The sequence below is a fragment of the Erinaceus europaeus genome, chromosome 8 (genome assembly GCF_950295315.1).
Source record: "Erinaceus europaeus chromosome 8, mEriEur2.1, whole genome shotgun sequence".
Classification (NCBI taxonomy): domain Eukaryota; kingdom Metazoa; phylum Chordata; class Mammalia; order Eulipotyphla; family Erinaceidae; genus Erinaceus; species Erinaceus europaeus.
In genome coordinates this window covers 96,803,384-96,829,142 of record NC_080169.1, presented here as the reverse complement: position 1 = coordinate 96,829,142, position 25,759 = coordinate 96,803,384, and the positions used below count along the sequence as shown (strand labels likewise).

The 25,759-nt window shown below is 37.3% G+C and overlaps 1 protein-coding gene across 1 annotated transcript in view; it reads left to right on the top strand.

The window, feature by feature from the left end:
* GRM8 (glutamate metabotropic receptor 8) overlaps positions 1-25,759 on the top strand; it is a 1,093,092-nt gene that overhangs the window by 951,853 nt on the left and 115,480 nt on the right. The window contains exon 9 of the mRNA XM_060196519.1: positions 22,495-23,430. Coding sequence (XP_060052502.1) covers positions 22,495-23,430 — 936 coding nt within the window. The remainder of the gene's footprint in view (positions 1-22,494; positions 23,431-25,759) is intronic.

The window sequence follows — 25,759 nt, the reverse complement described above, 5'->3', positions numbered from 1 at the left end:
AAAAATGACTGTTATTGGAAGCTAGGAGATTAAGACTGTGTAGATGATAGAAACATTTTTGTATTTAATTATAAAATTACTGTTCTTTGCATCATCTTCAAGATTGTTCAGTCTGCTAATATTTGTTAAATATTGTTACCTATGTCTCAATATACATTGATCAGTAGTTTTCTTTTCTCATAATGTCATTACTATTTTTTCCTTTTGGATTTGTTATTATTTTTAAGATAATGCTAACCTGATTATGATTTACTTTTATTACTGATTTAATAATGATCCACAAGATCATAGGATAAGATGGGTAAAATTCTATACAATTCATATCACCAGAGTTCCATACCCCATACCATCCATTGGAAACTTTCTTATTCTTTATTTTCTTCAATTTTTTTAAAATTTTTATGTATTTATTATAGGAGACAGGGATAAATTGTGAGAGGGGAGATAGAGAAGGAAAGAGACAGAGAGAAGCCTGCAGTCCTATTTTACTGCTCTTGAAGCAACCCCACCCCCTGCAGGTGGGGACCAGGTCTCAAACCCGGACATTGTGCATTATCACATGTGCACACAACCAGGTGCACCACCACCTGGGCCTGAAGTATTCCTATTCTTTTATTATTTTTTTTAATATTGATTGACAAGACCATAAGAGGGGTACAACTCCACAAAGTTCCATCCACCAGAGCCCTATATCCCATCCCTTCCATTGGAAGCTTTCCTATTCTTTAACCCTCTAGGAGCATGGACCCAGGATCATCATGGGGTGCAGAAGGTGGAAGGTCTGGCTTCTGTAATTGCTTTTCCACTAGACATGGGCATTGGCAAGTCGACCCATACTTCCAGCATGTTTCTATCTTTCCTTAGTGGGGCAGGGCAAGGGGACATAGGGTTCCAGGACAATCTGCTTTACCTTAATAATAAAAAAAGAACATTTTTTCGTAATTCCATGAATCATCTTATATCATCTTTATAATAATGTCTATTCAGATATTCTCTCACTTCAAAAATGTTTTCAAACTTGTTAAATTTATGGTTTCTGTATAAATATTTTGAAAATCCATCTGTTGTATAATGTGAGATGGAATATATTGTCTCCCTCTTATGAGGTGGCCTTTTTATTTTTGTGGTAGCTTATTTCAATGTGTAAGTTGTTTTTAATTTGACATAGTATTGTTTATTCTTTAGTTTCTCTTGACAGTGAGACATCTATATATGTCTTTAATGTGAAGATCCCACAGTATATAATTTATGTTTTCTTCTGTTTTAAAATGTACTATCACTTCAATATATGAACATTGAATATTCTCCATTTTGTGTCTTTTTTAAATAGCGTGGTAGATTTTTTCTATTTTAAACACTTTTAAATAATTAGGATAATGATATAGAAAAATTTTTTTAAAAAAGGGGAAATGAGAGGAAGAGGGAGAAGGAGAGTGAAGGAGGGAGGGAGGGGGGAGAGAAAAGACACCAATTTATTGTCAGTGAAGCTCCCCCAACCCCATAGGCTGGGACCTGGGGCTTGAAGTAGGGTTTTTTTTTTACAGTGTAACATGAGTGCTGTTTTGGGGCTTCAATGGCTGGCCTCTTACAGGTTACACTTTTCAATATAAAGTAATTTTCCTCTCCATTAGATTACTCCAAGGTGTGTGTGTGTGTGTGTGTGTGTGTGTAAATGTATTTGATCACTTTCCCTTTCCTCTGACTCATTGCATAGATAAATGCAACATGTTTATGTACACAGATTTCATATCTTGCCATTTTACAGAATTTATTAGTATTTTCCTGTAGTTTGTTTAGTGATTGTTAATTCTGCCTGTGTATATTAGGGTAACATTTGTAAGTAGCCAAAGTTGAATTTATATTTTTTATTTATTTATTTTATTTAAGAAAGGATTAATTAACAAAACCATAGGGTAGGAAGGGTACAATTCCACACAATTTCTACCACCCAATCTCCATATCCCACCCCCTCCCCTGATAGCTTTCCCATTCTCTAGCCCTCTGGGAGCATGGACCCAGGGTCATTGAGGGTTGCAGAAGGTAGAAGGTCTGGCTTCTGTAATTGCTTCCCCGCTGAACATGGGCATTGACTGGTCGGTCCATACTCCCAGTCTGCCTCTCTCTTTCCCTAATAGGGTGGGTCTCTGGGGAAGCGGAGCTCCAGGACACATTGGTGGGGTCTTCAGTCTAGGGAAGCCTGGCCGGCATCCTGATGACATCTGGAACCTGGTGACTGAAAAGAGAGTTAACATACAAAGCCAAACAAATTATTGAGCAATCATGGACCCAAAGCTTGGAATAGTGGAGAGGAAGTGTTAGGAGGGTACTCAATGCAAACTCTAGTGTACTTCTGCTTTCAGATATATATTTTGTAGTAGTTTACGAATACGTGTGAACATAAGCTCTCTCTCACAGAAACTGGTGTATATCTAGGTTTTGGAACTTGGTTAGAAAGTGAACCACCTGAGATGGAATTAGAGTATACTATGAAAGGAAAGGTCTCACCCGAGTAATGAAGCTGAAGGGTTCTCATTCCACACGTGAAGTCTCTGCACACAGTCTGAAGTGAAGCATGTTGAGGTGGCAATCGTTGCGTTGGTTAGGTTGTGATCGGCAGGTGCAATATTATTTTATATGGACTGGGAGAGGCATATGGGAAAGTGGGCCCTATCCAAGGGTTCCAGGACTGGGGGAAGTAGAGGCTCTATAGTGGAGATGTGAGGTTCCTGCTGTCTTAGGGTTCAAAAAGACAATCGATAGTTAATGTTATCATCAGATTATTTGGTAATTGGGTTAACTTTGAAAAGTCCCTTTGTTATGGTTTGCTGTACAGTACCCAGTATCTTGTATATAACTGTGCTATTAGTTGTTTCTGATCTACTTGGTCTAGGCTTTTGAGAGAGTCCGCATATCAGTTACACAGCCTATATATTACAAAGATTCAGTTTGTGTTTTGAAAAACTTCGAGATATACAATTAAATTTCCCCCTCTCATATTAATTAACTAGTGATTTATATGACTACATTTTACTAGGAGTGTACATACCATTCCCACCAGCAAAAGACTGTGACCCATCCCTCCCACCCACTCCCACCCCACACCCCCCTGTCCCAGGAAGCTGATGTCTACCCCTCACCACATAGCTTTTACTTTGGTGCCCTACTTACAATTTGGTCAGGTTCTGCTTTTAGTTTCCCTTTCAGATCTTCTTTCTCAACTTCTGTTGATGAGTGGGATGATCCCATACTCATCTTTATCTTTCTGACTTAGCTCACTTAACGTAATTCCTTCTAGCTCTGTCCAAGATGGGTCAGAGAAGGTGGGTTCATTGTTCTTGATAGCTTTATAGTATTCCACTGTGTATATATACCACAGCTTTCTCAGCCACTCATCTGTGGTGGGGCACCTGGGTTGCTTCCAGGTTTTAGCTATTATGAATTGTGCTGCTATGAACATAGGAGTACACACCTCTTTTTGGTTGGGTGTTATGGAGTTCTTGGGGGATAACCCCAGGAGAGGAATTACTGGATCATATGGAAGATCCATGTCTAGCCTTTTGAGAGTTTTCCAGACTGCTCTCCACAGAGGCTGTACCAATTTACACTCCCACCAGCAATGTAAAAGGGTTCCTTTGTCCCCACAACCTCTCCAGCATTTGTTGCTTCTGTCCTTTTTGATGTATGCCATTCTTACAGGAGTGAGGTGGTATCTTAATGTTGTCTTAATTTGCATTTCTCTGACAATCAGTGACCTAGAGCAGTTTTTCATATGTTTGTTAGCCTTTTGGATCTCCTCTGTAGTGAATGTTTTGTTCATTTCCTCTGCCCATTTTTGGATGGGGTCATTTGCTTTTTTGATGCTAAGTTTGCTGAGCTCTTTATATATTTTGGTGTTTAGTTTCTTGTCTGATGTCTGGCATGTGAAGATCTTCTCCCATTCTGTGAGGGGTCTCTTTATTTGTGTGATAGTTTCTTTGGATGTGCAGAAGCTTTTCAATTTGATGTAGTCCCATTGGTTTGTTTCTGCTTTAGTTTTCCTTGCAATTGGGTTTGATTCATCAAAGATGTCCTTGAGGTGTAGGTGGGAAAGTGTTTTACCAATGTTTTCTTCTAAGTATTTGATTGTTTCTGGTCTGACATCTAGGTCTTTGATCCATTTGGAGTTGATTTTTGTTTCTGGTGAGATAAGGTGGTTCAATTTCGTTCTTCTGCATGTTACAACCCAGTTTTCCCAGCACCATTTATTGAAGAGAGCCTCCTTTTTCCATTTACCTTTGGGCCCCTTTATCAAAGATTAGATGTCCATAGGTGTGGGGATTTATTTCTGGGCTTTCAATTCTATTCCACTGGTCTGTGTGCCTATTTTTGTTCCAGTACCATTCTGTTTTGATGATGATGGCTTTATAATATAGTTTAAGGTCTGGAGTGTTACGCCTCCATTTCTGTTTCTTTTCCTCAAGATGTTTTTGGCAATTCTAGGTGTTTTCAGGTTCCCAATAAATGATTGTAGTGTTTGTTCTATTCTCTTAAAGAAGCTTGTCGGAACTTTGATGGGTATTGCATTAAATTTGTATATGGCTCTGGGGAGAATATTCATTTTGATGATATTTATTCTTCCAATCCATGAGCATGGGATATCTTTCCATTTCTTGGTATCAGTTTCTATTTCCTTGAGTAGCGACTTATAGTTTTCAGCATACAAATCTTTCACTTCTTTGGTCAACTTTATTCCTAGGTATTTGATTGATTTTGCTGAAACAGTAAAGAGGAGTGATTTCTGGATGTCTTCTTCTTCAGATTTAGTGTTTTCATAAAGAAATGCCACTGATTTTTGTACATTGATTTTGTAGCCTGATACCTTGCTATATTGCCTAATAACTTCCATTAGTTTTCTGCTGGATTCTTTAGGTTTTTCTATGTATACTATCATATCATCTGCAAATAGTGAGAGCTTGACTTATTCCCTTTCAATCTGTATTCCTTTGATTTCTTTCTCTTGCCTGATTGTTATGGCAAGAACTTCCAATACTATGTTGAAGAGTAACGGTGACAGTGGACAGCCCTGTCTAGTCCCCGATCTGAGGGGGAATGCTGTCAGCTTCTGTCCATTGAGTATGAAGTTGGCTATAGGTTTGCTATATATAGACTCCACTATCTTGAGGAATTTCCCATCTATTTCCATTTTTTGTAGAGTTTTGAGCATGAACGGGTGTTGGATTTCAAAGGCTTTCTCTGCATCTATTGAGATAATCATTTGGTTTATGGCTTTGCTTTTATTGATGTGGTGAATGACATTGATTGACTTACGGATGTTGAACCAGCCTTGCATTCATGGGATGAATCCCACTTGGTCGTGATGAACAATCTTTTTGATATGTTGCTGTATCCAGTTGGCCAAGATCTTGTTTAATATTTTGGCATCTATGTTCATCAGCGATATTGGTCTGTAGTTTTTCTTTTTTGTTCTGTCCTATCAGCTTTTGGTATCAGGGTGATGTTGGCTTCATAGAAGGTGGAAGGGAGTATTCCTGTTTCTTCAATTTTATGGAAAAGCTTAACAAGTATGGGTACTGTTTCCTGAATGTTTTGTAGAATTCGTTTGTGAAGCCATCTGGTCCAGGACTTTTGTTGTTGGGGAGATTCTTAAGAACAGTTTCAATTTCTTTGTCTGTGATTGGTGCATTTAGATTTTGTAGTTCTTCTTGGTTCAGTTTTGGAAGGGCATATGCTTCTAGGAATTGTTCCATTTCTTCCAGATTCTCTAGTTTGGTGGCGTATAGTTCTATATAGAATTTTCACAGGATTCTCTGGATTTCTGTGGTGTCATTTGTGATATCTCCTCCATCGTTTACAATTCTATTAATTTGAGTCTTCTGTCTTTTTTGTTTGGTAAGTCTGGCTAGGGGGTTGTCAATTTTGTTTAATCTTTCAAAGAACCAACATTTGGCTTAATTGATCTTTTGTATGGTTCTTTTATTTTTGATGTTGTTTATTTCTGCTCTATTTTTAGTGATTTCTGTCCTTCTGGTTGCTTTTGGGTTCCTTTGTTCCTCTTCCTCTAAGTCCTTGAGGTGTGCAGTAAGGTCGTTCATTTGAGCTTCTTCTTGGTGTTTAATATGTGACTGTATGGCTATAAGTTTCCCTCTCAGTACTGCTTTAGTTGTGTCCCAAATATTTTGATAGGTTGTGTCTTCATTTTCATTTGTTTCCAGGAACATTTGAATTTCCTGCTTGAGTGAATCTCTGACCCAGTGGTTCTTAAGGAGTATGTTGTTTAATTTCCAAATTCTGTGACTCTTAATAATTTTCTGTTTGTTGTTAAATGTTAGTTTTACTCCACTGTGGTCTGAGAAGATACTTGGGATGATTTCAATGTTCTTGAATTTATTGATGCTGTCTTTGTGGCCTAACGTGTGGTCTATCCTTGAGTATGTGTTATGTGGATTTGAAAAGAAGGCGTATTCCAGTTTTTTGTGGTGAAGGACTCTGAAAATGTCCAAGAGGTCTAGTCTGTCAATCTCTTCATTCAATTCTCTTGTATCTTTGTTGGTTCTCTGCTTTGTTGTCTGTCTAAGTGTGAGAGTAGGATATTGAAGTCTCCCACTATTATTGTATTACTATTGGTGTATTTTTGAAATTCTTTCAGTAGATGCTTAATGTATTTAAATGGTTCCTCATTGGGTGCATAGATGTTAATAATTGTTAAGTCTTCTTGGCTGATTGATCCTCTAATCATTATGTAATGTCCTTGCCTATCTTTTATTACTTTATTTAATTTAACATCTATCATGTCTGAGATGAGAATGGCTGTTCCTGTCCTTTTTTGTGGTCCGTTAGCCTGCATGATAGTTTTCCATCCTTTCACTTTAAGTCTGTGTTTATCTTGTTGTGACAGGTGGGATTATTGCAAGCAGCATATGGTTGGGTTATGTTTTCTGATCCATCCCCACACTCTGTGCCTTTTGATGGGTGAGTTTAAGCCATTGACGTTTATTGATATTATGGATTTAATGTAATGTAGTGCCATTCTCTTCTGGCTATTAGAGTTTGAGTGGAGAAGTCTGGAGATAATCTCATGGGTTTTCCCTTGTATGTGACTTTTTGTTTCTCTCTTGCAGCCTTTAGGATCCTTTCTTTATCCTTACTTCTTCTCATTGTGACTATGATGTGTCTTGGTGTCTTCAGGTCTGGGTTGATTCTGTTTGGTACTCTCTGGGCCTCTTGAATCTTGATGTCCTTTCTGTTATTCAGGTTTGGGGAGTTTTCTTGTATTATTTCCTCTAGAATGTTTGCTTCCCCTTCCTCTCTTTCTTCCTCTGGCAGGCCAATTATGCGAATGTTACTTCTTTTGAGATCATCCCTGCCATTTCTTTCCTCCAGTGTTGTTTTCATTACCTCAAACCTCATCATCAGAGGCAGCTGATTGTTAAGAAAGAGAAAAAAAAATAAAAACCTCAGGACTAGACAAGGATAGCTGAGATAGACAATTATGCAAATCTACTATCCACTGTATATTCTAGGGGTAGCTAAAGGAGGAAGGGAAGTTGAGCAGAGATACTCACAGTGAGAGTCTACTCTGAGTCAGAATTCTTCCCCCAAATAATTCCCAAATGTGTATCAGTGAATTCAAAAAAGCGCACTGTTTGGTGGTGTGGGGGATGGGGCCTGTGGCCTTGGAAGCTGTAGCATTAAGGAAGAAAGGCTGACAAGAATGAAAAAAAGAAAAAAGAGAGAGAAAAAAGAAAAAGATAAGAAAAAGAACAGTCATAAAAGAGCCGTGAAAGCAAAGAGTTTATTTATTTATTTATTTTTAATTATTTAATTAGCTATGTGGGGTGAGATGGGGGGGTGTCTACTTAGAAAGAAAAAAGGCCAGAAGTTTTTGAAGGGTATATACTTAGAATGAATGATACTCCGTCGTGGGACAGGAATCTTGGTAAAGAAAGAAGCTCCTAGCAAGGTAGCCTGCTAGGAGCTGGTCCCCAGGGACTGGTTATTTGGGGGGGGGGGGGTGGAGGCGGTGTGCTTAATAATTTTAAAAGAAAAAAATTTTTTTCCTACTCTATTTTTTAACCCAAATTAAGTTATAGTCACCTCCTTGGTGTCACCACTAGGACCCCTTATTGACTGGCCTACTAAAGGCAGAAAATCCTACCGTTTCCAGAAGATGTAATCAGAGCTCAGCCACTAGCAGCTTCTCCGTCCGCCATCTTCTGGGAACCCCCTCTTTTTTTTTTAATTATTTAGTTAGCTATGTGGGGTGAGGTGGGGGGGTTGGCTACTTAGATAGAAAAAAGGCCAGATGTTTCAGAAGGGTATAGACTTAGAATTAATGATACTCTCCGGTGGGACAGGAATTTCGTAAAGAAAAGGAGCTCCTAGCAGGGAATCCTGCTAGGAGCTGGTCCCCAGGGACTGGTTATGGGGGGGTGGGGGCGGGGAAGGAGGTATGCTTAGAAATTAAAAGGAAGAAAAAAAATTTTTTCCCCTTTTTTCCTACTCTAATTCTTAATCCAAATTAAGTTATAGTCACCTCCTTGGTGTCACCGCTAGGACCCCTTATTGGCTGGCCTACTAAAGGCAGAAAATCCTACCGTTTCCAGGAGATGTGGTCAGAGCTCAGTTACCAGCAGCTTCTCAGTCCGCCATCTTCCGGGAACCTCTCTCTTCCTCTTTATCTAACCCTTCCCTCTCTATTTCTGGCTGTCTCTATCCAATAAATAAGTAAAGATAATAATAAAAAAGAACTTTGTACGTTGTGTTATTTAAGTTCTGGGTGTTTTCTTTCTTTCTTTTCTTTTTTTTAAATTTGTTATGCCTACCCCACACCCCCAGGCATGACCTTTAAGTCCTTGTTACTTCTTAGCCACAAATCCCCATTTTTGTCTTTGCTTTTTTGCCAATGTACATATGGTGCACATCATGGGCATCATATGCACATTGAGATTTGGGGATTCAGTACTCATATTATTTGTAATATATATCCTTTAGTTATTTTTTTATCATTACATCCAATCATAATTAGGTCTATCAACATCACTATAGGTTTCTCTTGTAATTCAATGATTAGGGTAAAGTCTTTTATAAAAATAGTTCCCTTTGTGAACTTTTAAATTTTGTTTTAATATTTAGCAAATAGATTTACATATTTAAACAATTCTTTTCAAGTAAGGCATTTAAGAGTATAGTTATTATTTTAGTAAGTGTATGTCTTATAGATTTTTGCTCTAACCCTCAAGTGAGGAAGAAAATTAGGCAAATTAAAGTTTAAGTTGCTATTAGGGTTCCTCATAAAAATATACTTCTTAAGCTGGCGAGATAGCTCAGTTGGATAGATTACATGTTTTACTGTATGTGAGACCTGGTTTCCAGCTCAGTCTCCACCATGATCGTGTAAATGTTATTGCTGTGCTATCTCGTTTTTATTCCTCTGCTTCTCTTTTTTAATATGGAAAATAAAATGGCTCATAATAGAGAAAATGTCTCACTTAAGATTAACCTCATTTCTTGAGGTTTTGCTATATAAACTTTATCTGTATTCCTTGATTTGTGCTAAGCTTTTCTTTAATCTTGTAACATCACCAAAAAGTCTCATTTAGTCTTTTCTATTGATTCATATAGTGCTGGGCTAGCTGCTCAGGAGAGAGACCAGGAACTTGTGACAGTGTGGAAATACAATTATTTATTCATGTGGGAGCTCCAGAGTTGGGAATGAGCACAGTAGGTTAAGCCACGTGGTGCCAAACCGCAATAGCCACCTCCACCTCCTGCTCTGCATGCCAGCCCTTCTCCAGGTCAGGTTGTGGGAGAGAAAAGAGAGGAAGAGAGGAAAAGATGGAAACCAGGAACATAAAACTGGAAGTGGAACAGAGATGGCGGGGAAAGCAGGTGGAGAAAAGAAAGAGCGGGAAGGTAGAAAGCTTCCATAGCAATGGTTGCTAGGGTTTTTAACTGGCGGGATTAATGTACCCTGCAGGCAGGGCACTTCTCAAGGTAGAAAGAAGATAGATCAGGCAAAACAATGATTATGTAAATAGGCCATACCATCAGCAATGCAGCATGGAGCAGGGGGAGCTGGTTTAATGCCCGACAATACAGTGGTGTCACTGACAGAGAAATGATTTCTTCTTACATTTTGATTACATACTTTAATTTTATTCTTCCATAAAATTAGTTTCTTCTGTAGGACTTTTAGCTATTTTTCCATAGTTAATGTCACAGTCTGTGTTTTCTGATTTCTTTCATACTTTCTCTAATTTTTAACTCTTCATATGCTTTTGTCTTCAAAGACTGATTTTTACTTCAAGCTTGTTCTTTTTATTTTATTTTATTTTATTTATTTATTCCCTTTTGTTGCCCTTGTTGTTTTATTATTGTAGTTATTATTGTTGTTGTCGTCGTTGTTGGATAGGACAGAGAGAAATGGAGAGAGGAGGGGAAGACAGAGAGGAGGAGAGAAAGATAGACACCTGCAGACCTGCTTCACCGCCTGTGAAGCGACTCCCCTGCAGGTGGGGAGCCGGGGTTCGAACTGGGATCCTTATGCCGGTCCTTGTGCTTTGCGCCACCTGCGCTTAACCTGCTGCGCTACAGCCCGACTCCCCTCAAGCTTGTTCTTATGAAGATTCTATATTTCACTCCTGGTTTTCCTGTATGTTTTTTTTTAATTGCATCTCATTTTTATGCTGACTACATTTCTCTGATTTGTACCCATTTTCTTTCACAGTTAAATTTCACTTTTCATTTAAAGTATCTTATAGAATGTACAAATGTGTATGTGTACCTATGAGTCAAAAATTAATTCATTATTGGCAAAATGGTTATTTTTTGCTTTAGCTGCCCTATTTTCTAGTAACCATAGGTAGTTATATTGACTCTTAAATTATTTCTTGATGTTTTATTCTATATATTTGAAGAACTTGCTTACATTTACAATATTCTTTTTAGCTGTCTGCTATGTTTTTATTTTAGAAACTCTCTTAGAAAATGAGCAGTCACATATTTTATACCTGTCCTTTTATGGAATTTTAAGTTCTTTTCTTGTCAACCTTCACATTATCTCCTCATATACAAATAGTATAACTGACATTATCATGTAAGTTTTCTGTCTTCTAGTAGTCATTAAATCCTTTCACTTTTATGGAAAACTTTTGTTACCCCACTAGGGTTATCACTGTGACTTTGTGCCTACATGGCTTCACCTTCCTTATTTCCTTCTTTTTGATAGAGACTAAGAGCCATAGAAATACATATTAAATAGACAATGAGCTAAGTGTTATAAGGTTAACACATAATACTTTTGTAGTGAACATCTATTTTACTGTTCAAAATTTTCCAAAAACATTTTGAATTATTTGAGCTTCTACAAGCATCAATAATCAACTCAGAACAAGAAATAAGAGCTATTATTAGTTAAGAAGCAAAATTTGGGAGTTGATTGTGTTACACCCAGTTGAGTGTATACATTATCATGTGCAAGGACCAAGGTTTGAGCCCCCATTCCCCACTTACAGATGGGAAAGTGTCAATAGTGATGGAATAGGTCTACAGATGTCTTTCTTTTCTCTTGTCTAGCTTCATGCCCTATTTCATTTCTCCTGTCCTATTAAGTAAAGAAAAAAAAAGGACCACCAGGAGCAGTTGATTTGTCATGCAGACACTGGATCCCACAGATTATCCTGGTGCAAAAACAAAAAAAGAAAAGGAAAAATTCTAAGAGTTTACAAAATTGTCTATTGAGAGAGTAACCTTGAGTTGATATTATTTATTTATTTATTTTTGCCTCCAGGGTTATCACTGGGACTCAGTGCCTGCACTATGAATCCACTGCTACTGGTGGCTATTTTTCCCCCTTTTGTTACCCTTGTTATTTATCGTTGTCATTATTGTTGTCATTGCTGCTGTATAGGACAGAGAGAAATTGAGAGAGGAAGGGAAGACAGAGAGGGGGAGAGAAAGATAGACAACCGCACACCTGCTTCACTTCCTGTGAAGCAAACCCCCTGCAGGTGGGGAGCTGGGGACTCAAACCCGGATCCTTGTGCTGGCCCTTGCACTTTGTAGCATGTGCACTCAACCTCCTGCACTACTGACTGGTCCCTAATAAATCTTTTTAAAAATACAAAAGAAAACAAAAATTAGAATGAATACTGTTAATATTACTAAAGGGCTAACACTAAATCATCCTAAGAGTTTGAGATTGTCACTTTTGTAGTAAACATTCAGATGAGGTAACACAGAATGAAAATATTTTTAGTTTAGCAAAGTATTGGAAATTTTTTTCTGTGCTGACCAGGAAATACCAGGTGATGCTGAGACACCATAAGTTTTTCTCATGATCTCTTCTAACTGCTACACATTTCACCTTTATGAAATTAAAGCATTACCTTAACATTTCTATTTGAAATTCAGCATTGATTTATTTCTGAGGTCTATGTTTATTGAATCATTCAGTTGATAATCCTTGTGTTTCATTCTATTTATCAAGCATGTTTGTAACATGCTTTGTATTGGTAAATTTTATCATTTAAAATATTATCTTGAACTCAGTATCATAAATGTAGGCATATGGCTTCATTAAATTGGTCCAACCCCTATGGAGAACAGTCTGGAGAACTCTCAGATGGTTAGAAGTGGACTTACCCTATGACCCTGCAATTCCTCTCCTTCCTAGGAATATATCCTAAGGAACCAAACACACCCATTCAAAAATATATATATATATATATTTTTTTTTGCGGGGCGGCTGCTGTGTATGGGGTCCTTTCCTGGCCCTCCCCTCTGTACATGCAAACAACCACAAAAATATTTTATATATTTATGTTCATAGCAGCACAATAACGCTAACCTGGAAGCAACCCAGGTGTCCAACAACAGATGAGTGTCTAAATAAGTTGTGATATATGTATTTACTCAGCTATTAAAAATGGTGAATTGACCTTCTTCACCTCATCTTGGATGGAGCTTGAAGGTATCATGTTAAGTGAGATCAGCCAGAAAGAGAAGGCTGAATATGGGATAATCTCATGCACAGACAGAAGTTGAAAAATAATAACAGAAGGGAAAACACAAAGCGGATCTTGGACGGGAGTGGTTAATTTCACCAAAGTAAAAGACGTTGGGGTAGGGGAGGGTATTCAGGTCCTGGAACATTATGGCAGAGGAGGACGTTGAGAGTGTTAGATTGTTATGTGGAAAACTGAGAAATGTTAAATATGTACAAACTACGGTATTTTGCTTTCGACTGTAAACCATGAATCCCTCCAATAAAGAAAATAAAATTTAAAGAGGGGAAAAAAAAGATAGATTTGGATCTGCATTAATTCACAAGTAGAATTGATCCCCAAATTTATTGGTGCTATCGTGGAATAGAACTCACTTACTGGAGTCATATTTGGTGTGTTACATCAAAACATAGGACCCCTGAGGTAGGAGGGTGGGGTTTGATGAAGGGTTTTGTTTCTTTGTTTTTGTGTTTTGTGTGTGTGTGGGAGGGGTGATTTATTTTGGTCAATGATGACAGAAAAGGACCTCAGTTGAGGGTGAGAGTGTTATGTAGACATCTTTCATGGAGAGCTGAGAAATTATACCAATGTGCCAACTGTACTCTAAGCTATAAACTTCCTAATAAAATATTTAAAAAATTGATATTTTACATAATATTATATATGTATATTGAGATCTATAATTCACAAAATATACCAAAAATTAACAGTATAAGATAACTAATTAAATTTTAATTAAGTATATGAAAGTTATGGGGAAATTATTAAGTAATTTTTCTTTTCATGAAAGCAATCAATGGAAATATTTATATATGCAGTGACATAAGTCATGCAACGAGTTGAAATTTGAATTCTGGAGTAGCAAGCAAGTCATGAAAATTATTATTAATATTATGTTTCCTAAATTTACAATATGCTAAAATAATGTCAAATCTGTTATAAAGAGAAATTCAAATTATGCTTTGTAATAGAGCAAGTTGAAAAGTACTAGTTATCTATATTATATGTATTGTTTTCCTAAATATATAGGAATCACAATACTAAAGAATGGACCTAGGATCTAAGAAGAAATACTGTAATGTAGGTACTATATAAAGTGAGAATTTTATAATAAACACTGAAATGGTTCATTATAATGGGGCTTTCAGTTGAAAGACATTATTGGTACTCTGGTTTTGAGGTGCTGTCTGAACTACACAGAAGAAAATCTTTCTATAATATTGTGGTTTATTTAAATAATTTACAAAATAGTTCTTTAGTTTCATTTGTCTGGAAAGAGTTATTTATTTATTTATCTCTGAGTTTTATGCCTGTCACATGAATCAACTGCTCCTGGCAGTCTTCCTCCCTTCCTTCTTCCCTTCCTCCCTCCCTCCCTCCCTCCCTCTCTCCATTCCTTTCTTCCTCTCTCTGTCTCTATATTTTGATTAAGATACTGAAATATTGGGAGGGTAGCGGGGTGGTTAGAGAAGGAGAGAGAAAGAGAGACACCTGCAGCACTGCTTTACCTCTCTTGCAGGTGGGGACCAGGGCTTGAACCAAGGTCCTTGAGCATGCTAATGTTTGCACTCTACTGAATTTGCTCCATCCAGCCCCAACAGTATATCTTTGAAAAATATGTAAGTGCACTCAGAAAGTTTTGGTTTTGAGGCTGTTGGTATTTTATATATTAACAGAACTTGAGAGAAGAAAGCAGCTAATAGTTCATTTTCTGTGAAATACACAGAATAGAAAGCTACTGAATTAATCAATTTTGGTGAACATTGGCAGGAACAAAATGAACTGTGATTTGAGTTTTGTCCCTGGAAGATCTATGTAGCTTCCACCCATTTTTTATTCTTTGTATTTTAGACATGAAAACATGCTAATATCAAGATAATGTCATAAGCAAGGAAGATAAACTTTTGGAATGTATGGATAAGACTTCTTTTTGTACTCATGCAATATGGTTTGGTTTGTTAATATTATAACACAAAGGGGGTTCAATGATTGTTGTTTATACTTTGTGGTATAGTTGAAAATACTAAGCAGTTTACTCTCTAGTAGTGATCTTTTGTAATTGCATTTACTAACATATATAAAATAAATAACATTTGAAATATCCATGTACTCATGAAGCTGATCCAAGCACTTGCTATTTGTATTTTCTTTTTACTTAATTGCCAAATTTATTTTATTTTTATTAAAGATTTTTAAAAATTTTCAATACTATAAGATTACAGTGTCTTAGGTCTATATCACATGCACCACCAAACTTCTGTGCCTCTACTCCTAGCTTATCATAGCTCACAGTCTTAGGGATAGACTGGTTCCTTCTTTTTTCCCCCAAGTTCATATGATTCAATTCTATGTGTTTTACATATGAGCAAAACTTTCTGGTAGTTGTCTTTCACCTTCCTAATTGCTTTACTAACCATAATCACCTGCAGTTCAAGTTATTGTTCCTAAAGGACACATAGTCATTTTTTTTTAGTTGAAGAATAGCATTTCACTGAGTATATATGCCCTAACTTTTGTCAAATTGGCTCTTAGAAAGGGAGAGAAAAAGATGTGAGAGGGAGAGAGAAAGATGTGAGACCCTACAGTATGGCCAAGCTCCACTGATATATCTGTTGCTTAGTGTTGCCATGTGGTGACCAAGACCCTAAGGAAAGGTAAAGTGTCTGCTCTACTCCATTAGTTAAGTTTCCAGTGGGCTATTTGTCTTTTCTTGAGGTAAACTTTAGTTGATTTTCAGACTTCATATATGGCATAAAAACACGATGCACCTGTCTATAAATAGATTTCAAATGAAAATTGAGTTGTATGTATTTATTATATATAGTGAACAAGTTGATTAAAATATACCTTTATAAATCTCATTACAAAAATCTAATCTATGTACTTCTGGAATATATCATTTTTTTCTTTATATATTACAGAATTACATGTTGACAGGGTTTTGAATCCATGCCATTCCCACCACCAGAGTTCTGAATCTTCACTCTCCCCACTGCAATCCACCATTTTGTATCTAGGTAAAATGTTCAACTATTAGAGAATTTGATAGTTTTTCAGTATTTTATAACTTCACTTTTGTTTATGAAAATGTGTCCTTTAGTTCCATGCATAGGCAACTGATCAACACAAAGTTAGTATTTAACTCATAAAGATGATATGTAATGAAGATTATCTGTTAGAAGTATTTTTTTATATTTGTTTGCTAACTGGTCATATTTTCTTCAGGAAAATAATTTTATTAAGAACTAAGGAGTTAGATATGTGGTGAGGCAAACTGATCTTTAAGATATAAACTCATGGTCCAGGAGGTGGCACAGTGATAAAGCTTTGGACTCTCAAGCATGAGGTTCTAAGTTTGATCCCCAGCAGCACATGTGCCAGAGTGATGTCTGATTCTTTCTCTCTCCTCCTACCTTTCTCATTAATAAATAAAAAAAATATTTTTTAAAAAGATATAAACTCATCCACAAAATGCAAGCACCATGTAAGGATCCCAGTTTGAGCCCCCAGCTCCCCACCTGCAGGGGAGTTGCTTGATAAGCAGTGAAGCAGGTTTGCAGGTGTCTATCTTTCTTTCCCCCTCTCTGTCTTCCCTTCCTCTCTCAATTTCTCTCAGTCTTATCCAACAACAATGATATCATCAACAAAATAATAACTACAACAATAAAAACAACAAGGGCAACAAAAAGGAATAAATAAATATTTAAAAATCTTTTTAAAAAAGATATAAACTCGTCTCTATTGATTTTGAAGCTAAGTGTTTTGGGTGTCATTTTTGCTATTTTTTTTTTAACAGTAAATAACATGATAAGTCTGTAGCTACTTCAAACAGAATGCCTTTTTTGTCTTAAAATAATTAACTTTGAAACCTAACCTTAATTATAAAAAGGTATTTTTATTATCTTAAGAGGCCCCATTAGAGTATAAAATCAATGCTTCAGCCACTCAGTGGAACATTTCATTTATCTCAGAAATTTTAGAGAGGCTTTATATGCTTCCACTTTTTTTTCTTTTCTAATGGAATTCTGCAACTAAATAAAAACACATTTTGTAAATCAATAGAACCTACTAGAAAGTTTTCAGATTGACTCTCTATAGTGAGCAGATAGGATAGATTAAATAGTTTTAAGTACCCTTATCACTCAAGAGTAGCATCTAATGCCACAACAGAATATGCTTCTAATCAAAAATGAATGAAATACCTACTTATATTCTGGAAATTTTACAGTATTTCAGTTATTGAACTTAGGGACTATATTTTCTGTTCTCATCCACTCACTTGACATACAAGAATTAATGGCATCCTTTAGCAATAGATCTATTCATGAGAGAACATTCTCAGTTATGTGATTCTCAACAGGGAAGCAATCTTAAAAATTATAAAAGGATACTACAAGCACTAAGCACTTTGGACCATTTTGTTTAAATGACAGTGTTCACTGGAGATGTCTTTTCAATAGATTATTTCACTACTGGTGGACAAAAAATGAATAGACTTTATTTGAGCTGCTTCAATTTTTCTATTGATGTGTAACCCTAAAACTTAGCCATTTAAGACAACAAAAGTTCATCTCACTAAGTTTTCATACTACAGAAATTCAAGGTCAACTTAGCTTGGTCTGGCTCAGGGTCTTCTGTTGTAACTTAAAAGGGGCTTTAGCTGTGGTGCATAAAGGATTGACTGTGGGGGTGCTGGGAATAGTTTTAAACAAATCAAGGTTTATTAGGGCAGTACAAAAGTATGAGACATATATTTTAGGTACTGCAAAATAAGCAATTATTATCAAGGGTTAAAAGTATGCTGGGTCCATAAATTCTGTGAATAGTTATCAAAAGTTCAGTCCCACGAGATAAACAATTACCAGCTGTGGTATAGGTTGTTGATGGCTGGAGGGGAGTCTTAGAGTTTGTTGGCTAGCTGAATCATACATGTTCAGTTCCCAGAAAAAGTAGCCACAGCGGACACCTGGAACAGCCTCCACCAAGATGCTTCTGAGCAGAAGAAGCAGTTAAAGAGACCGAACTTCTGGCTGGCTGTGCTTTTAAGTCTATTCAGTCCACCCACAATGCTTTGTAGATGAACAGACTGGATTCTCCCACAACCCACCACATGCCTACACAGATTACTGCATGCTCTGTTTTCAAGGCTGACATCAGCACTGTGCCGGGACTTCCATGATCTCTGGTATACTGCCCCACCGCAGTCTTCCTTGAGGTCAGAGTCAAGATTACAGTTCAGCCAACGCTTATGTCAAGGCAAACAATAAATAGGCTTAGTAGGTTACCCTCTAACATGAAGGATTCAGTGTTGGCAACATGTCCAACTTCTTTCTACAGGGATGCTTGAGAGTTCTTGTGACACTAATTCTTTCCTTGGGATATATTTTCTTTTTTTTTAAATTTATTTTATTTATTTATTCCCTTTTGTTGCCCTTGTTTTTTTTATTATTGTTGTAGTTATTATTGTTGTCGTCGCTGTTGGATAGGACAGAGAGAAATGGAGAGAGGAGGGGAAGACAGAGAGGAGGAGAGAAAGACAGACACCTGCAGACCTGCTTCACCGCCTGTGAAGCGACTCCCCTGCAGGTGGGGAGCCAGGGATCGAACCGGGATCCTTATGCTGGTCCTTGTGCTTTGCGCCACCTGCGCTTAACCCGCTGCTCTACAGCCCAACTCCCGAGATATATTTTCAATGAGAGAGTAAGGAGTAAACCAACAGGTATTTCTTGACCTATACTGAGACAGTATATGCAATCTTTGGTGGACTATAAGATTGTTTATGTAGATTAGCCAGTAGGTGAGAAGTATATGCAACATATGAATTCTAGGAGTCTAGGCACTTGGAAGACATTATGAAATCTGATGATTCTTTTTTAAATGTTTTATTTATTCATGAAGAAGATAGAGAGAGAAAGAGAAAGAACTAGAATAACTCTGGTACATGTGCTTGCAGGTACTGAACTTGAGACCTCATGCTTGTGGGTCCATTGCTTAGTCCACTGTGCCACCTCTCAGACCATTGTGATTAATTAATTAATTAATTAATTATAAAATTCAGATATTGACAAGACCATGGAGGGGTATAGCTCCACACAATTCCCACCATCAGAACTCCATATCGAATCTCTTCCATAGATAGTTTTCCTATTCTTCATCCCTCTGGGAGTATGGGCCCAGGGTCATTTTGGGGTACTGAAAATGAAAGGTCTGGTTTCTGTAATTGCTTCTCCATTGAACAGGGGTTTTGGCAGGTTGATCCATGCTCCCAGCCTGTCTCTCTCTTTCCCTAGTGAGAAGGGAGGTCTGGTAGGCGGGCTTCAGGACACATTGGTGGGGTTGTCTGCCCAGGAAAGTCAGCTTGGCATCAAGGTAGCACTAGGAACCTGGTGGCTAAAAAAGAGTTAAGATATAAAATAGAACAAATTGTTGACTAATCATGTACCTAAAGACAAAATCTTGCAGATGAAGATTTGAGGTCTCCATTTTGGAAAAAGCTAGTAGGTTTATTTTAGTAGGTGTATTCCAGGGGGTCCATGACTTTACTAATTTTTGCCTGATTCTGACAGCTCACATGCAGGTGGACTTAATGTATTATATGGGGAGATGGTGTCATAGTTGGAAAAGGGACTAGAAAGTTGGATCAGGGAAGAAATTAGCTCCCAAATATGGGGAAAGTATATAAATATTGTTAATTGTAAACCCCATCAATTTGATCTGGGGTCCATATTCATCACAGGAGCTTGTGTAACCTCTGCATCGCTATAGGATCTGAGCTCACATTCTGTGGTCATGCCTAGGAACATTCCAGGCTGCATTAATTTCAGGACCCATCTTCCTCTAGTGGTAGAGTATATTTTCCAACCTCCCTTCAGAGAATGGAACATTCCCTACTATTGTTGATCCACATTGAGGGAAAGGTCCTATAGGGGCCCATGAGCTGCTGCGGGGAATTGAACTCAGACCCTCATGCTTCTGAAGGCCATTGCTTAATCCACTGTGCCATCGACAGGACCACTATGAATCTTATAAGTTATTCATATAACTGGTTTTGAGAAAATGACTTGGGTTTTAAACATTCCTTCAGCAATTCTTTCTATGCCTCTTTGATAAACCCTAGATTTCCAGATCTCCATAATCTCAAAATGACTCCTTATTCCTCAGGTCTGTGTTGTGTCACTTTCCTCCTTTCTCACAAATATTTCAGAACAAGTTGTGAGTCAAGCACTTTTTTTTTTTTTTATGAGTGAACAAAGTCTCTACTTTCATGATAAATGTGATAATATAGTTTCCAGTTTTGCCAACTTGACATTTGATTGATACTGTGTATCTCCTATGTGGTATTTATTTTTATAATATTACATAGAACTTTGTTTTTCACCACCTTTCCTTGTACAATTTAAGGAGTAAACTCTAGAATTTTCTGTGTTGAGAGGAATAAGGGTACCACTTGTCATGTTAATGAGGTAATTTTGCAACTGCTCTAGTTAATCTGCAGGGTTGGTCTGGTTGTTATGGGACTAACTACTTTGACAGTCATTAGATAGTTGTAATCTTTAGTTTCATCTCCTCCACTTGGGTGAGGGGAGAAGGAGGACTAGTAGTTGAATTCTTCATTAATGTTAAATCAATCTATCTGAAACACTAGCAGGCCTGCTTCACTGGTCAAACAGCTTCCCTCGTGCTAGTGGGTAGTAAGATCTTGAATCTAGGTTCTTCTTCATGATAACCTGTGTGCTCAGGCTGAGGCACTTCCCCCACTCAACCCTCTTATCAGTGATTTTTCTATTTAGCTATTTCCTCCAACTGCTCAGAGTTAGTGCTGGCACTATGAATCCATTTCTCCTGGCAATTATTATTTACTTTTTATTTTTAATCCAATAGGACAGAAATTGAGAGGGGAGAGGGAGATAGAGAGGGACAGAGAAAGGTAGACACCGGCAGCTCTGCTTTACCTCTTGTGAAGCAGCCCTGCTGCATGTGAGGAGTTAGGGGTTCAAACCCAGTTCCTTGAGTGGGTTCTTGCTCTTAGTACTACGTGCGCTTAACCTGGTGTGCCACCTCCAGGCCCCCTCAATTCTTCTTATGTTAGGAAGCCTCCACTAAAAAAATGGAAGGAGTTTAGAGATATTCTAGATTGGTGAACACTTTGATATTCCGGGACAAAAGTTTGCTTAGAAAGATGGAAGTTCCAAATCTTTCCCACACACTTTGCCCTATGTGTCTCCTCCATCTGCCTGTTCCCAGTTGATAATCTTTTATAACAAATTACCCTTCAAGCACGTAATATGTTCTTCAAAGTTTTGTGCACCAGCCTAGAAAATTAACATTAGGGATGTGTATTTGTGTTCTTGTTGGTGGTGGGGTCTTGGGAAACTTAGAGCTATAAATGTTCATACAGAAACAAAGGTGGCTGAGCTGGCAACTGGCATCTGAAGGGTGGGTGCAGGTGAGAAGAGCAGTCTTTTTAAAAATTTTAATATACATTTTATTTTTTATTTTATTAGTGATTTAACATTTATATATAAAATTATAAGACAGCAGTAGTATAATTCCACACTGCTCTTACCACCAGAGTTCTGTGCCTACCTTGCCTCTACTAGAAACTTCAGTAGTTCTCTCTAGGTCACAGATATGAGTTGACTGTTATTTCTATAACTATCTATGTTTATATACATATACCCATTTTTATGATCCTGTCTTTTCTTCCTTTTTGCTTAAGTCTCTTTTTATCAATGACTTAATATTGATTTGCAAAATTATGGGACAACAGGAGTATAATTTCATACCGTTTTCATACCAGAATTCCTCATCCCCATTCTCTCCACCGGACTACAGTAGCCCCCCCCCCCAGGTCAGAGAAGTGGGGCAACTATTATTCTATAACTATCTCTCTATATTTATACATACATTTTCTTCCATAGTCCTTTCCTCTCCTCCCCTCAAAATCAAACCTACACCCACTACCACTTCCGATTGTTCTTTCTCTCTGAATCCTCATGGAATTGGAGTTTATAGCCCTCTGGTTATCCTACCCTAACATTTCTCCCTCTCTGAGAGAGCATGAACCTGGGTGCTTGCATATGGTAATGTGTGAGCTCAATTTGGTGTACTTTGGCCCATCCCCTAGGAATTCTTGATTATATGCATATGATTAGCTATGAAACTTTCCTTGAGGTTCTGGAGCTTTTTTTCCCCTTTGTTTTAAAACAGTTTGGGCCAATAAATCTCTTTCCAAATGTCATATTTGTCAACCTTGAGATGGTAAATGGGAACTAATGACACTCATCAAGTTGATGATGTGAGTGATTTATTGGACACGATCATTTAGCATTTTCATAAAGTCAATATCAGGGAAGGAAACTGGCCTTTTATTATGGTAAACTGTATTTGTCCTGTCAGCATTAAGTGATTTATTACAAACCTGTGGTTAGGATTAGGATATTATAAATGGGGGACAAACGGAAGGCTCATTAATTTTTTATACCCACAGGTGGAAAACATGCAGTGGGCTAATAGAGAGCACACTCATCCAGCATCTGTCTGCAGTCTTCCCTGTAAGCCTGGGGAGAGAAAGAAAACAGTCAAGGGAGTCCCATGCTGCTGGCACTGTGAGCGCTGTGAAGGTTACAACTACCAAGTGGACGAGCTCTCCTGTGAACTCTGCCCTTTGGATCAGAGACCAAATGTCAACCGCACAGGCTGCCAGCTTATCCCCATCATCAAACTGGAATGGCATTCTCCTTGGGCTGTGGTGCCCGTGTTCATCGCAATACTGGGAATCGTCGCCACCTCCTTTGTGATCGTGACCTTTGTCCGCTACAATGACACTCCTATCGTGAGGGCTTCTGGACGCGAACTCAGTTATGTGCTCCTCACGGGGATTTTCCTCTGTTACTCAATCACCTTCTTAATGATTGCGGCACCCGACACCATCATATGCTCCTTCCGACGGATCTTCCTAGGACTTGGCATGTGTTTCAGCTATGCAGCCCTTCTTACCAAAACAAACCGAATCCACCGAATATTTGAGCAGGGGAAGAAATCTGTCACGGCACCCAAATTTATTAGTCCAGCCTCTCAGCTGGTGATAACCTTCAGCCTCATCTCTGTCCAACTCCTGGGGGTGTGTGTGTGGTTTGTTGTGGACCCCCCGCACATCATCATTGACTATGGAGAACAAAGGACTCTAGACCCAGAGAATGCCAGGGGAGTGCTCAAGTGTGACATTTCTGATCTTTCCCTCATTTGTTCACTGGGATACAGTATCCTCTTGATGGTCACATGTACTGTTTATGCCATTAAAACCAGAGGTGTTCCAGAGACTTTCAATGAAGCTAAACCTATTGGATTTACCATGTATACCACCTGCATCATTTGGTTAGCTTTCATTCCCATCTTTTTTGGTACAGCCCAGTCAGCAGAAAAGGTAAGAAACAAGACATGTACTTGATGGCTTTTTTTGTTTCCTACATTTAACTTTTTAAATGATTCTTTGCCATCATTTGTTTGTCTAATTCTAGTCTTTTAAGATGTCTCAGTTTATGTCTTTATTATTTAGAAATATATATATCTTCTTATCCCTCAAAATCACTTTGATCTGAGTATGTGCTGACTATAGTTGATTTCCATGAAAAATAATTTTATGTATTTTCTGTAATAAGGTTAAAGACTGAATGAGCTAACATCACTTTCTGGGTATCTCTCCCAAAATGTTTTTCAATAACAACTGTTTTTTTTTCCCAAATGTTAATTAAAATAGGAAGGCAGAAAGGGCAGACATGATTCACAGGAGTGAGTTGTCCCAGAGATATTCCCCAATTCCTGTCAAATGTCTCCTTTTCTTGTTATCATGTTACCCTGGGTGAAAGTTATTTCTTAATAATTATGATCGCTTTAGTCATGGAAGTAGAATTTATAGTAAAATCATACCAAAAGAAATCTACTTTTCAGAAAGTGACTTAGTTCAATCTGAACCATTTTACTTTTTCTTTTCCTGCCTAATTCTTACTACTTTTTCATATGTAGAGGCTGACAGTAAGGGATTAAAGGCTATAAAATCTTTTATTAAGTTCATTTATAAAATTCAGTTCATCATTATTTTAAGATAGGATAAATTGAATATCCTCAAATATTTTCCTTTATTTCCTAATCTCTTCCTAATTAAACTTGCCTATATAACATTGCAAGTCAAGAACAACCTCATGTGAAAGGAAGTATATGTAGAACTAGATGTATGTGTTCATGAGAACAGAAAAGCAAAAAGAAAAGGATAACTATGAATTTCAGTGTTTCAGCAACAGAATGGAGATGAAGTCAGTGTATAAATCACAACAAAATGCTGTCCTTCTGTCACAGGTGATTCTTTAATCCTGATGTGTATATAAGAAAGTTCTCCCTTCAGAGTGAGCATTTTAATACAGTTCCATCCTCCATCATCAGAAATCATGAGGAAATCTAACATCCCATGGCACTTGAATTTCCTAGGGTCTGACATTCCATGTGAGGTTTGACAGGATGCTTAAGGTCCAAATTAATTCAGGGGAAAATACTACTTTCACCTAGGGCGCATAGAGTACTCATCCCTTACTAGATCAATGTGGCCTACACAGTAATGTTAGTCAGCAAACTTGCTGCTGAGAAGAGCAAATATGTCATGGCTTCTGGACCTGAGACCTTTCATGATTTGTGTGACCTGAAGGAAGTACATGAATATCTTATATAGGTGTAAACACATGAGTAGAAAGGTAAAAGAAGAGGATTTTGGACTCTAAACCTAAGAATTAGAAATCACATTTTGATAAATGAAGATGGTAATTGATTAAGATAAAAACTATTATTTTTAAAAAATATTTTATTTATTTATCAATGAGAAAGATAGGATAAGAGGGAGAAAGAACCAGGCATCACTCTGATACATGTGCTGCCAGGGACTGAACTTGGGACCTCATGCTTGAGAGTCCAATGCCTTATTCATCAGGTCACCTCCAAGACCACTCAAACTTGTAAATTTAATTTAAGAAAGAACATGTAAAATAGAAAATAAATATAGCAAAGTCTATTGGGTTTGCTTAGATATGGTTAGTTGGAACAGTCAAAACCAAATAATATGTTTCAGAATCTGAGCGTGTATTGTATGGATTATTAATAATATCAGCTTAAGTGGTACTTGTATTTGAACACAGAATTCCCATGTATATATTTCTGTATGGAAGGGAACATAAGTAGCTTATTCCGCTATCTTACAGACCATAAATATTTTACTAAAAAATATCTCCTGAGCTCTGACACTTAAATCCTTTTTTCTTTTTCTTTCTTTCTTTACATTTTTGCAAAATGATAATAGACTACCAAAGTAACTCCCAAAGGCATTGGAGGCTGGGTTGCAGATATATTTGATGATTTTATATTCAGATAAGTGACTTTGAAAAAAAATATTTATATCATTTTACTCTTTCTAATTTCCTAAAATTGCCTACTTATAGAAGGAATGGGGTTGAGCAAGTATTCATACAATTATTTCTGTGTTTCTGGTTTTGGAATAAACAAATTCATGGGTGTTATCATCACTGTTTAGCTTTTGTTGTTGTTGTTGTTAATTTAAATTTCTAATAGGTTACTGCTGGGGCGTGGTGCCAGCATTACAAATCCACTGCTCCTGGTAGCCATTTTTCCTTTCAATTTGTTCCCCTTTTCTTTCTTTCTGTCTTTCTTTCTTCCTTCCTTTTCTTTCTTTTTTTTTTTTCTTTCTTTCTTTC